Source organism: Bactrocera dorsalis, chromosome 1 (assembly GCF_023373825.1).
Source record: "Bactrocera dorsalis isolate Fly_Bdor chromosome 1, ASM2337382v1, whole genome shotgun sequence".
Lineage (NCBI taxonomy): Eukaryota > Metazoa > Arthropoda > Insecta > Diptera > Tephritidae > Bactrocera > Bactrocera dorsalis.
In genome coordinates this window covers 14,541,795-14,555,410 of record NC_064303.1, presented here as the reverse complement: position 1 = coordinate 14,555,410, position 13,616 = coordinate 14,541,795, and the positions used below count along the sequence as shown (strand labels likewise).

General features: G+C 37.7%; 1 protein-coding gene across 12 annotated transcripts in view; it reads right to left on the bottom strand.

The window, feature by feature from the left end:
- Positions 1 to 13,616, bottom strand: part of LOC105228487 (semaphorin-1A) — a 481,986-nt gene that overhangs the window by 29,191 nt on the left and 439,179 nt on the right. For all 12 annotated transcript variants that reach the window (XM_049455921.1, XM_049455900.1, XM_049455926.1 and 9 more), the window contains 4 exons: positions 5,331 to 5,413; positions 3,079 to 3,222; positions 2,705 to 2,816; positions 251 to 393 (listed from right to left, as the gene is read on the bottom strand). In XM_049455921.1, coding sequence (XP_049311878.1) covers positions 251 to 393; positions 2,705 to 2,816; positions 3,079 to 3,222; positions 5,331 to 5,413 — 482 coding nt within the window. The remainder of the gene's footprint in view (positions 1 to 250; positions 394 to 2,704; positions 2,817 to 3,078; positions 3,223 to 5,330; positions 5,414 to 13,616) is intronic.

Below are 13,616 nucleotides of genomic sequence, written 5' to 3'. Positions count from 1 at the left end.
GCAGCACAGCACATACACATGTGAGTTTCATTTAACTTCAGGGCAGTCAGCTGCATGAAATATGCCCGACAGAGTTGCTGTCGTGAAGCGAAATATATGTATGTATATGCGCAAGCAAATGTGTGGCAACTGGGAATCTGGGTGTGTGTTTATAAATATCTGTCTACGGTAAACTATGTAGTTATGCCTATATGTATTTTATTACAAACTTATAAAATCTTTTTAATATACATTGTACTATATTACTTACCTGATGGGCATGCCGCATGTTGCCCGGTTGCAACATTCTGATAGAAATAATTCTCTTCCAGCCAACGTGGCGCACCATGCGAACGGCATTTTCCAGCAATTTTATCCCAAGCGCAGTATGGATCCTGCAGCGCTACGCACTCACTGTGGTCGGTTTGGTTGGTTGACGGCAGAGCGATGAAGAGAGTGTGAAGTGGAGGAAAATAGTGAACAATGGAAAATTTAAATATAAATAATAAAATATGTATATATACAAATATGGAGTATATGTCATGTAGTCATTAGGGTAATGATTTTTGAAAGCAAATACTATTTATTACTTACAAAAAAAATTGTTAAATTATATAAAAAAAAATTCATTACAAAAGTTTTGGCTTCAACAGTTTTGTACAGTTGAAATAATTCCAAAAGTGAGAGAGTTGTTCTAAAATCTTTCTTTGGTTTTGGGTGTAGAACGGAGTCGTTGGAGAAGGCGCGAGGTTTTTCACGGATGAATCAGAACTCAAGGGGAATGGTGGAGAGGAAACCTCCATCAGTAGCTCTCAATCAACCCCAGTTTCAGACTCCCAGACCATCTCATTATCTTTCAAGGTAGAAGGATAGCGTGGCTTCTTTCAAGAAGGTATGAGATTTTTTACGGATGGATCAGAGCTCAAGTGTAAGGTTTGACGGGAATCCTCCATCAGGAGTTCTCGATCAATTCCTACTTTAGAAGTACGACTTCTTTCAGGAAAGTATGCATCCACACCGACAGCAGAGTCGTTATACAGGCCTTAAGCTCGCTGATTATGGGCTTCGCGCGAACTCAGCAAGCGCTGGTTGGCAGCCAACACTTGTTGGGCTTTGAAAGCCTTCTGTCCCAGAATGTAACGTTAAAGATTCATTGAGTTGCTAGCTCTTAGCTCACATCTGCGTAATGATAAGCATCCTAAATGGCATAGTTTCATTGCCATTCACGCAGTGAGGTTAGAGATTTTGAAGGGTTCAACTTGTCAAAAAAGGAAGAGGAATTGGAAACACTAGAGAATTTCTCCTACACAGTCCAGCCTTCGCCAGACTTAGACTTACATGCATTTGTGGCAGTTTCCAGACGTCTTGCCGATATGCTATGATCTTTTTGAAACAACCTTAGGTGTTCTGGGTATCACAATGGACAAACGTCTCTAACAGCCTGAGTGGGATTGTTCGTGGCTTCATGAGGATTTAGCATTTTTAACAAACTTAGTTTTTGAATTGTTTTAATAACCTCGAAATATGAATGTCTCCTTCAGACAAAAAGAGTCTATACAAAATACCTATAGAAATATGTATATATACATACATCCGTTAAATTGGTTAGTTATCCTAGAATGCTACCATATATTTCTGTTAAAGTTTCTAGTAATTTCTTAAGGCCCAAATTGACAATTCTAAGCGAAGCTCTGGAGATCGTTCATTACTTTCTTGTACGCTTTCAATGCCGATACTACCTCGCTTAATTCTGAAGGTTGGTGTCTTAGCTAACATATGACCAAAAAGTGACAAAAATTCCAGGCAAACTCATACAATATTGCCAACGTAAAGGTAGTACCAAAAAGTCAGTTCTGTCTTAAAAGACTCGAAATCAATTAGGAGAAAGAATATTATCTTAAAAACATTTCACAAAACATACAACGGTCAAAAAAGTTTACTTTGCTTAAACAAAAGAAAAATCATCTGAAGTACAGTAAATGGGTATGTGACTTGGCTAAACTAAGCCGAAATGTAGGCCACACTTTTCACTAGTATTATTGGGTTTCTAACACCAGAACTTTACGGATATTCGAAGATATAGACTAAAATTCTCCGAAACTGATCTTATTTATTATTTAGGTATGTGACTTAGCTAAAATATATTCAAAGGGAGGTAAAATATCAAACAGACCCAATAAAATTACAAATTCGAAGCTTTTTCCAAGGTGATATGGGGGAGTCACTAGAAATAACACGTTTCTAAAGCTTTCTAATGGCTCAAAAATATTCTAAAAAAACAAAAACAATTTGCAGAATAATTTATTCTCCTACAACCAAAAAACCATATAAAATAAGGTGGTTTGCGTCTTGGCTTAAACATCCCTAAACATAGGACACTTTCTACTGTTAAGAATCTATGGAAAAAGTTGCCTACATTTCGGCGTTGAGAAAAGTTTCTCGGAAGTAAACTCATTCACTATTATTTCCATATCCTCAAAACAATTTTTTCAACAAACAACCAGACCACCCTAATAAAAATATGCATCTGCATCTGCATATCCTTACACTGCTCTTTTTTTAACGAATTAACTGCTGCGCGCCAACAAGTATGCAACGGCTAACCATTGGCGAACTCAATGTGTCACTGACTTTGCAGTTACTGACAATAGCGCGCGAGCGCTCGGTGCAAAGTACTACATAACTGTGAAGAAACAACAAAAAGCAAGCATCATTTTACACTTACCTACAGCTGGTGATTTTGTCATCGTGACAGCGATGCAATTGTATTGCAATCACTTGGCTATCGGTGACAATGATTAATTTTCCGTCATCGTAGCTGCCGTCCTTTGGTTGGTCTGTGAAATGGAAAAAGTAAAGAAGAAAAAAAAAAACAAAAAACAATATAATAAAAAGTTAAACAAAATGTGGCAACTTTTAATGAGTCTCTTCGTAGTACGACAAATGTAATCAATGCTTGACATGCAGTGGCTGAATATGCTTTAAGTCGCAGGAATGTGAACAGATTGAGTTGTGACTTATACGTATCTGATTACGACTTTTTTTCTTTATTTATTTGAGTATTTTTTAGTTATTTATTTCTTAATTAATCAAACTTACCATACTGCATCGTGCGTACAATTTCCAAGTTTCTAATCGGTTCACTCTTCGGCAGCACATCGATTTCCTCAATCACCACCGATGATACCTTCGCATCTGAATCGGCTGATTCGGCATTTACGGACTTAATAATCTTGCCATGATCTGTGGGAATGAAAAAATAAATATTATTTTTATGCTTCTACAATGTAAGACCTGAAGAGATTAGGTCAGTCTAGGATTAAAAAAATATTTTTGTTCACTTAGGGTTCAAGAAATAATATTAAATTAGTGCATAAAATGGTTTCCTTGGACTATTATTTGTAGTGTCGAAGCGTTCGGGTCAGTAAGCTTAAGCTTAAAACAAAACTATATTTTTCGAAGTAGGTTTTTCGAAAAATTATGAGATTTTTTTTTATTTGACAAAATATCTTCAGGGTGAAATCTATAGGATCTGCCGAAGTCGTATGAGGGAGGATATCACCTTTCTTCGCGTCGGTGACACTCTGTTATCGTCGTGGAGAGAGTGCGCGGAGGTTCTGCTAGGCGCGTTCTTTCCCAGTTCGGAAGTGGAGACACCTCATGCAGGTGAGGTACCTGTCCCTCCGTTAGATGATGGTGAGTTGGGGTATGCCTTTGTCCTGGTTAAGTCTAAACCGTCCCCAGGTCTTGTCGGTTTGAGCGGAGAGATGTCCAAAAGATTGTGAAAGTTCATTTCGGAATACCTGGAGGCTATTTATAATGCGGGATTCTTTCCATGCAAATGGAAAAGTGCTAGGTTGTGCATTCCCTAAGGTCCCGTGATAAGATCAAGATTGATTCTCGTTCTTATCGGGGAATCAGTCTCTCTCCAGTACTTGGAAAAGTCCTAGAAAGTTTTATGATGGAATGTCTTTAGGAGCTAATGCAGGGTATGTGGTCGGATAGGCAGTAAGAGTTCAGGAAAGGACCCTGTATAGAAGATGCATGAACAGGAACGGCCTCTCTAGTCGGTATGAATAGGAGTGTGGAGATCGGAGTGGTTCGTGGCTGCGCGTAGGGTTCCATCCATATACAATATTTGGAATATCCTGACGGACCCTCTGCTTGAACAATTCGAGCCACTCTGTAAGTGTTGTGCGTATGCGGAGGACTTTCTTCTTCTGGTCGAGGGTCACTCACGGTCTGAGTTAAAGCGGGCTAGATGATAATTTTTAGAAATTGTAAATACTTGGGTTTTGGGGTGAGTGTGGGCATATCGATTGAAAAAATGGTGGCAATGTAACTTAAGACAGATTGTCGCCGGTTCGTCCACCAATTCTTCGGGTAAACGGCGTTTGCATTAGGTATGTGACGCAAGTGTAGGTGGCAAGACCGTTGGGACAATACTCCTAACGGTGGAGTCAGTTATGAGTATATTCGGGACGTTGTGTTTGTTGAGGGTAACCTAGTCTTCAGATTCTGTCTAAGTTTTCTGCTTACAAAGCATAGGCCTCTGAATGGATTTTTGCACCAGAGGAACCTATCTGATAGGTTGGGTTGTTTTTTGACCGTAAACGTTGATGGTGCCAAGAGGAGCTGGAGCTCTTGGAGTTCATTCCAACCTGCTCATCCGGACTGGCCCCTCGGGAAGTATCGTGATGATTGGGGTTAAAACTCGAATGCGGGAAGAACTGATACTTTGTCAGCTGAATGTGGGTAACTCCACATTGCAATCGGGTACTGGACCCAAAGTACGCCAGCGGTTTTAGATGGGCCTCGAACCCTACCAAGATGGTTAGAGTGGCCATTCTACATTGCCAATGGGTACTGAACATGCTTGGCCTTTTCAGGGCGCTGATGAAAGCCTTGATTTGATCCGCTGTGCTTTTGGGTGTCGTGGTGTAAAGCTGTCGTCAGCAGGTACCCACGTTAAACACACTGGACACATTAACCGATCAAGATCAAGTCTTTGTATGGACAAATTTTTTATTTAACATGATATCTTCAGGAAATTTGACATGGATTGTAGCCGCCGTTTTTTATCAATGTAAAAACTGAAAAAAAACTGAAAGAGAGTAATTATATGCCTTTTCCTTTACTCTCAACATAAATTGTTGAAATTAGATCTTCTTTGGGGCTTTATAAATACCAGCCTAACCCCTTAAAAAGTCAGAACATTGTTGCATTATGGTTTCAAGCATTCACTAATTTTTTCTCTTTTTATATTCGTTTATCCTTTTTGTCTCCTATTTTATTTTCTTTTCTCTCTCTCTCTCACACACTACGACACACTTTCTCTCCTGTTCACTTACCTGTGCCGATGAATATTACATCGTAAGTCTTTCCGCCGGGCGTTTTTATCTGCGCATCCACAGCGATTTGTGTGAAGCGATAACTGTAAGAAAGCAAATGAATTGTTATATAAGTGATTAAATGTAAGGCAGGACTAAGAAAAAGCGCACACGCATTTATATGTGTATGTATGTAAGTGTTTGAATATATACGAAAGGCATTACAAAAGTCAAGCATAAAAGGATTGGCTGAACTTATCGCTTGTTATCGAGGGTGCGACGTTGTTTTGCTGTCTCAGTGGTGTAATTAAAATTCAGGGCAACACGCCATGTACTGCCTGCACATCTTTACTATAACTTCCACACACACATGCACACATACATCACACACACATATGTATATATATGTAGCGCCAACAAGTATGGCGGATAAGCTTAGTTGTACAGCAGTCGGTAGTGCCCGTTATGTGATGAGTAGTCGTAAAAGATGACACGGTATAAAAATATGTACCCAACAGCAGCAAGAACAACAACAACAACAACTACAAAAAACAATGGCTTTCGCTTAAAAGCACAATGGTGATAACAATGTTGTGCTTGTATGCATTTTTTTTTTTTTTTTTTTTTTTTTTTTTTTTTTTTTATGGATACGCCAAAGGTGGGTGTAAATCTTCAAAAGATATTGTTGGCCCGTACCAACAATTATGCCCGATTCGCATACAGCGCATACGTGCTAAAGCACCCCCTTGCTCTCAGACCTGTGTTTCCCTGCGGAACTACCTATAGGCTTTCCTTCGCAGGGCAGGTATTGTTTATGTATACAACATCTCTTTTATATATAACTTCTTATTTTGTCATACGTTTGCAGCTTCTCGGGACTGCACTCTCGGTCTTATCTTGATTTCCTCTTCACGCAGCCTTTGCATAATATATGCTATTATCCCACATACCATATCCCATGCTAGGTGGGATGTTAGCATAAATTTTACCACATCCCTTGAGCGTATGGGTAAGGACTTTCCTACTTTATCTGAAAGTATTTTCCTTTCCTTTTGGAAACGGACACATTCCACTAGTATGTGATCTGCCGTTTCAATATCATTTTCACAGTGCATGCAGAGTGGAGATTCCACATGCTTATATTTGTACAGATAGCTTCTGAAGCAGCCGTGACCAGATAGAAATTGTGTGAGGTAGTAGTTCACCTCCCCATGATCCCGCGTAACCCATTCTCTAATATTGGGTATCAGAGAATGGGTCCACCTTCCTTTCGATGAGGTATTCCATCTCTCCTGCCATTTTTGGAGGCATTTCTCATTAATTTTTTCCATTTCTTGCTTATATTGGCTAGGTGACATGCTAGCCCTCATGGCTCGAACTGATGAGCAACGCTCTGCTGCTATGTCTATGGGGAGTCTTCCAGATATAACATGTATTGCATCATCCGACACTGTTCTAAATGCACAGCAAGTTCTCAATGACGCCAGTCTGTGGACCGAAGCAACTCCTCTCATATATGAGCTATGTTTAATAGCCGATATCCAGATTGGCGCCGCGTAAAGGATGATGGAGCTACTGACACTTGTCAGCAGCTTCCTGACTAGTTGTCTGGGGCCTAGCATATTGGGCATTATTCTCGCTATTGCCGACACGGACCTCGCCGCTTTGGTGTGTGTGGCTATTAAGTGCTGCTTAAACGAAAGTCTTTGATCTAGGATTACTCCAAGATATTTTAAATGTGGACTTGACTTTATTGTATGGCCATCAATACATATCTCTATTGTTTCCATCTTTTTTCGGCTACTCATCAGAACAACCTCCGTTTTGTGAGCTGCTAGTTGTAAGCCAGCGTTTTCGAGCCATCTTTTAGTATTGCTGATACTTTCGTTGCACTTGTTCCTCGCCTCGTCCAGGGTTTTCGCTACTACTACGACCGCAATGTCGTCCGCATAACCTACTACGTTCACCGCATCTGGCATCGCGACTCTCAGAACCCCATTGTACATAACGTTCCAGAGTACAGGGCCGAGAACTGACCCTTGCGGAACACCGCCTGTAACTTTGTATGTTTCAGGTCCACATTCTGTTTCGTACACTAATACTCTGTTGTCAAAGTAGCTGGCCACAATTCGTATAAGGTAGTCCGGAACCTTTAGCTCTGTCAGGGCTCTAATGATTAGAGTCCAGTTCGCTGAGTTGAAAGCATTTTTGATATCCAGGGTAATGACAACACAGTATTTTTTGTCACCCCAGCGCCATCTGCTCCCTTCCAATGCTTTTCCCGCAGTATCGGTAACCGCATTTATTGCATCCACTGTGCTTCGTCCTTTTCTGAAACCAAATTGCATTGGATTCAACCCAGCGTCTCCTTCCGTATACTTCTCGAGTCGCTTGCAGATAATTGTCTCGAAAACTTTTCCAGCCGTATCAAGCATACATAAGGGCCGATATGACGAGGGTTCTTCTGGGGGCTTATCACCTTTGGGGAGAAGAACGAGGCGTTGACGCTTCCAACATTTGGGGAAGATCCCTTCCTTCAAGCAGTTTGTGTATGCGTTTTGGAATAATTTTGGCTTTCTTTGAATGATACGCTTAGTTACGAAATTGGGTATTCCGTCCAGGCCGGGTGCTTTGCCTATCTTAATTCTTTTCACCGCATGTAGTATTTCTTCGTGGGACACTTCAGCAATTTCGTCCGGGTAAATTTGAAGAATTGGCACTTGCATGGGTTCGCATCTTGGGAATAAACTACTAACTATCTTACGTAGGATTGCGGGAGATATAGGCGGGCTTCTTGATTTACCTATTTTCTTCATCACGATTCGGTAGGCTTTTCCCCAAGGGTCGTTATCTACCTCTGAGATAAGTTGGTTAAAGGCGTTTCTTTTGCTTTTAGCTATGGCCTTATGGAGTTCTTTCCTTTTTTTCCGGAAGTTTATTAGGAGTTCCGCGAAATCCCCTCTTCCTCTAGCACGTTGCTGCCTACGTCGGAACTTGAGGCATTCAGCTCTCAGTTGCGCTATTTCTTCGGACCACCAGTATAGTGGGGCTTTGTTTCCTCCGTCTTTTCTTCTTGGCATCGTGGCATCAGCTACCGTTACCAGTGATTTTGTTATGTATTGTATCTGGTTCCGAGCGTTCCCTTGTAAATCCTCTTTTACTTGACTAATGGCGTATTCGAGCATTTCTGTATCACAGACTTTTGTTCTCCAGCGTCTTATTACGCTCTTAGGTGCAAAAGGACCAGAGTTTTGCTTATTTTGTATGTTTATGTCAAAAATTATAGCTTGGTGATCACTGTGTGTATACACGTCCGAGACTTTCCATGAGGTTTGGGTTGCAATCGACGAGCTTACGAATGTGAGGTCAATATACGATGACGCTCTTCCTTTGATAAAAGTTGGTTTGTATCCGTTGTTGAGGAGTACAAGATCAAGATTTGCGAGTGATGATAGTAGGGCTGTGCCCCTCGCGTTAGTGATCGTACTCCCCCATTCAACCGCCCATGCATTAAAGTCACCAGCAATGACCAGCGGTGTCTTTCCTCTTGCGCGCGATGTGAGCCTAAAGAGCATATCCTGGAATTCAAAAAGGGATAGGCTCGGAGCGGCGTAGCAACTGTAAAAATGTATGCCCTTTATCTTTGCGTACACGAAGCCTTTTTCTTTAATAGTCTGAGTGTTTTCAAATGGAATATTGTTCAATGTCCATATCGCAGATTTCGAATCCTTGTCTTCGATCCAGTTATCGTCATTTTTTGGGGTCTTGTATAGTTCACTAAGTAATAGTACGTCTGTGTTAAGGTCCAAGGCGGTTTTCGTCAACAGTGCTTGGGCTGCCGAACAGTGGTTCAGATTTAACTGAAGGCACCTCATCTTTGTGGTCTTGCGGCAGCCTTTTTATAAGCTGGGCAGCTAAAACTACCAGTCGGGTGCTTATTTGTCCCATGTGGGCATAAGAGACATAGTGGCTCCTTGCTGCATCCTTTTGCGGCATGCCCCTTTTCTCCACATCTATAGCAAGAGCCCGTGAGATCTCTACTACTTTTACAGCTACGCGATATATGGCCAAACTCAAAGCATTTGAAGCATCGGGTAGGTCTTGTAATTTCCCGGACCCTACAATTCACCCAGCCTATTTTTATTTTGTTTGCGTCTAAGAGTTTTCTTGATGTTGCCAAAGGGACACTAATAATGGCAATTTGCGTTTCATCTTTAAGCCGTCGCATAGATTTGATGGCACTACGTTCTACATTCTCTTCGTCAGGAAGTTTGTCGTATGCTTGTATGCATGTATGTGTGTGTGTGTGTGTGCAATAACCACATCACTGCTCTGCACTGCTGTTGATAACGTTGCCAACAAAAACAATGGTGGCTTGTAAAAGCATGTCATCCAAATAAAAGTGGATGGCGAAAAATGTGGGATTATAGAATGTATTGTCGTACTTTTGTGCACTTGTAATTAGGAACGTGATAATGTAAAAAATTATTTCATTCATTTTATAAGCACATTAAACAGTGGGAGAGGCATGGCTGCAATGACGTGGCATGGAAAAGGTTTGTAGAAAATATTGCAATTAGAAAATGACATGTGTACAAATGTAAGTGTGTATGTGTAAGGGATTAAAGCCTGCTTGATGGAGTGGTAGTTGACAGGACATTTTTCTTATTGGAGAGTTAGAAAGTCTTATTTACGATCAGGATCGTAGATTTAGAAGGTGCCTGAATTTTAAGGCTGGGTGTGTGAAAAGGTATTGGACAATCCAATGTTGATAAAGATCGCCTACTTATAGAAGAAGCTATTTTAAGCCATATGAACTTGGATTGGGAAAAAGCTAATTAGTCGCTTTAAGGTGTTATATTCATTTATGAATTTCAAAAAGTTAATATTATATTTTTCTTGTACTAATATCGAATATATATATATGTATATAGATACATATATTTGGGAATATTCGAAGGTTTTAAGTAATATTAACAAATAATTTTGGAAATATGAGCATATTTGTAAGTATTTTGTAAGTTAGTGTAATTGGGATCAAGACCTTATCGTTGAGAATCTTGAAAAAGGCTTAAGATTATTCAGTTTTATTAAAAAACGAACCTACAAGTGGTACAAAGCCTTAAAATAGAGTCGAGAGATCGTTCTGGACAATCTTCGAAGGTCTACAAATGAAAATATTAAAAAAGTCGCGAATATAGCGCTTGAAAATCGTCAGGCAAGTGTCAGAGAGATGACAAGAGAGATCTCTCGGGAGACCAATGAATGATTTTGGAGGATATTTTCGATATGAAATGCGTTCTTGCTCGAATCAGCGTGATAAAGCAGAATTTTTTTAAAAATGGTACCGTAAACAGGTTTTTGGACATGATTGATCGTGCAAATTCCGTTCCCACATTCATGGAGATCATTATAACTGTCGTTGAGACATGGGTTTATGACCCAGAATAAGGTATTCAAGTTTCGAATTGAAAGAATTGGCTTTATTTTTCATATTTCGATAATTTAGAAATGATTCAGATTCAAAAATATTTCGCTAAAATGATTTTTCAAATTTCAAACTATTTTTGAAGTTATATATTTTGAATATCTATCTAGATCTATATATCTGGCAAGCAAATTAAGCGTTATTCAGAAGCTCAGTGGATTTGTTAAAGATCCTGGTTATTAAGAGTTGGTGTCCCTTGATGACCCGTACAATGTTAAAATGCTCCCTTTTGCCTAGAGGTCTTGGTCTGTCCACTATCAACACTACCCCGAAATAACTTGCCCTGTGTTGCTTGTGTTTTATGTCTTAGCGTCCATTGCTACATATAACTTTTTAAAGAACGCAATGGCACACAGTCGTAATAAGTCTATTCTTCTCCATCGGGTACTTAAAAATTTTGGATCAATATTAAAATTAGGTTTTGTATATAAAAAAAATGTTAAATAAATATTTGGCATCCTTTAAAATATGCGGCGATAAGTAATAATAGTACATAAAGGAGTCCTTGGCTTAACCGAGAGAATGGAACCCACACGATCTTTCTCAATAGTTGTTAGAAAGTATTTTATCTACAACACTGTTTCAGTTCCATGACATTACATCGAATCGTTAAGAGTTATGAGTACAGAGTGAGGCTACCTCTGCTACTTTTGTTTACCATGGGAAAAAGTTCCATGTTTCCATTGAAAGATATTTTCTTATTGTGAAAAAAAAAACATTGACAATTGATAAATTAGAGGAATTATGTTATGAAGTAGTCTCTCAAACACCCTTTTCATCAGAGTTGACAACAAAAATGGTTAATTTCTTAATCCTAGTTTCAAAGAGGGACTCGGTGGAAAGATACTACAATCTAAGCACGAGTTGAACATGGAGGAAAAAGCTTAATTTTAAAATCACGAAGCTGCACACTTATTTAACCGCTATTGAAATATTTGAAGTTCGTTATAACACGCGCTACAGTTGGTTGAATTTTGTAGAAAAATAATTATTTCTTCTATTCTTAGGCTAAACACTTTTTAGCGCATGTTGCATAACACATATAGATTTGGTACTGACGTAAAAAATATTTTCCAAAAATAGTAGGTTAAAAATTTCTTGAACTAATTTCAACTTAAATTTAATTTAAGTATAATTTTACTGGTTCAAAAATGCTTTTAAATATTTTTTTCTACAAGGAATTTGGGAATTTAATATTCTTCCTATTACTTGAGAAAAATTTGTGAAAGTCTTTCTTGAAAGGAGTCTCTAAATCATACATATTGTTGTTAAGAATTGAAAAAATATAAATATCAATTTGATTTTTAAACTATACCAGGCCCAGAATTTAATTCTTTAAAACAAAAATATTATTTCAGAGAATTTTACATTTATTTATGCTATGAGTTCAGAAGAATTGTGAAAGGCTTATACCTTGAGAAAAAACCAAATAAAAACAGAAAATATCTCTACTGAAAATTAAAAATAAATATGTATAGTATCTGCTTAGATAAGCTGTCAGTGGACTCGACATATAATTCACATTAAATTCCAACTACTTTCGCTATAATTCAATACCAAGTATATATGCGCATAGCAAGGAAAAAATAAACTAGTTTTCTAAGCATTGGATTTCTCGAAAAAAATATATATATAATTTGTAAACCACAACAAAACGGCAATATTACAGCTACCAAGAATTGCAGTTCATTCTTGGACCACCATGGCGTATGAGTTATCTATGCAGCTATGAATGCTATAAATTTTAAATTAAAAACTTTTCTTTGGAAATCGTAAAATATGTATTGCACATTCAGAGAAATAACTGCAGAAATGAAAGCATATTTCAAAGCTTGGCCTTAGCATTTGCATTTTGAAATTTTCTTGTACCAAACATTTAAATGCGTTTCGCTTGAAGTCATGCTCTCTTAAGCAAACTGAATGAGCTTGCTGAATGCAGTTCGCACGAAATTCAGATTTGAATAAGATTATACTTTACTATGATGAGTAGATATGTATATATAGAGATATATACAGTCATGTGGAGAAAATTATAATAGTTTATTAAATTTTAAACAGTAATTATATTTCTAATAAAGAGTAATGTGAGTAGTTCACTCAATGAAAACTCGGTTTTAAAACTTAGCAGTAAAAATTGTAAAGGAGAAAATTTAATAATCGAAGTGGTCAAAATTTAAATTCAAATATATAATTTTTTGACGCTTATAGTACAGAATGAAGATGAAACTGGCAATACAGTTTGGCCACAATGAATTATAAATTTTTGAAAAATGATAAAGTTCTTCCTTTAGGTGCATAAATTCTACTACTTTTTTAATATTTCTTCACCAAGTCTTTGAGGTTTGGGTTTCGGTATAAAATATATACAAAATTACAAAACCTTGTGTTTTAATTAAAAATTATTTTTTTCCTATAATAACATAAATTGTGAATGAATACAATTAAAAAAATTTTTTTCAAAATTTTGTTTTTGAACAAAATAATTTTTTGTGTTTGAAAAATTTTTTTATATGGGTAACATCAAATATTTTGCTAAATTTCTTCAAAGGGCCTCAAATTTTTTTTTCCATAATAAAATTTTTTTTCTTATTCCAAAATTTTATTTTTCTAAAACTTATAAAAATTTTAAATGAATTATGCCCATTATTAACGACAAAACAGATTGGCCGCCAATGGTAGATTGAGTTTTATAAGAAGAAGGAATGTTCCAGTACACAAAAATCAGAAATGTTTGATAAAAAATTAAAACTTTTTTTCGAAAAATTTTGTCGAAATGTTTATATTATTTTGCACATGACTGCACATGTCAATATATATTT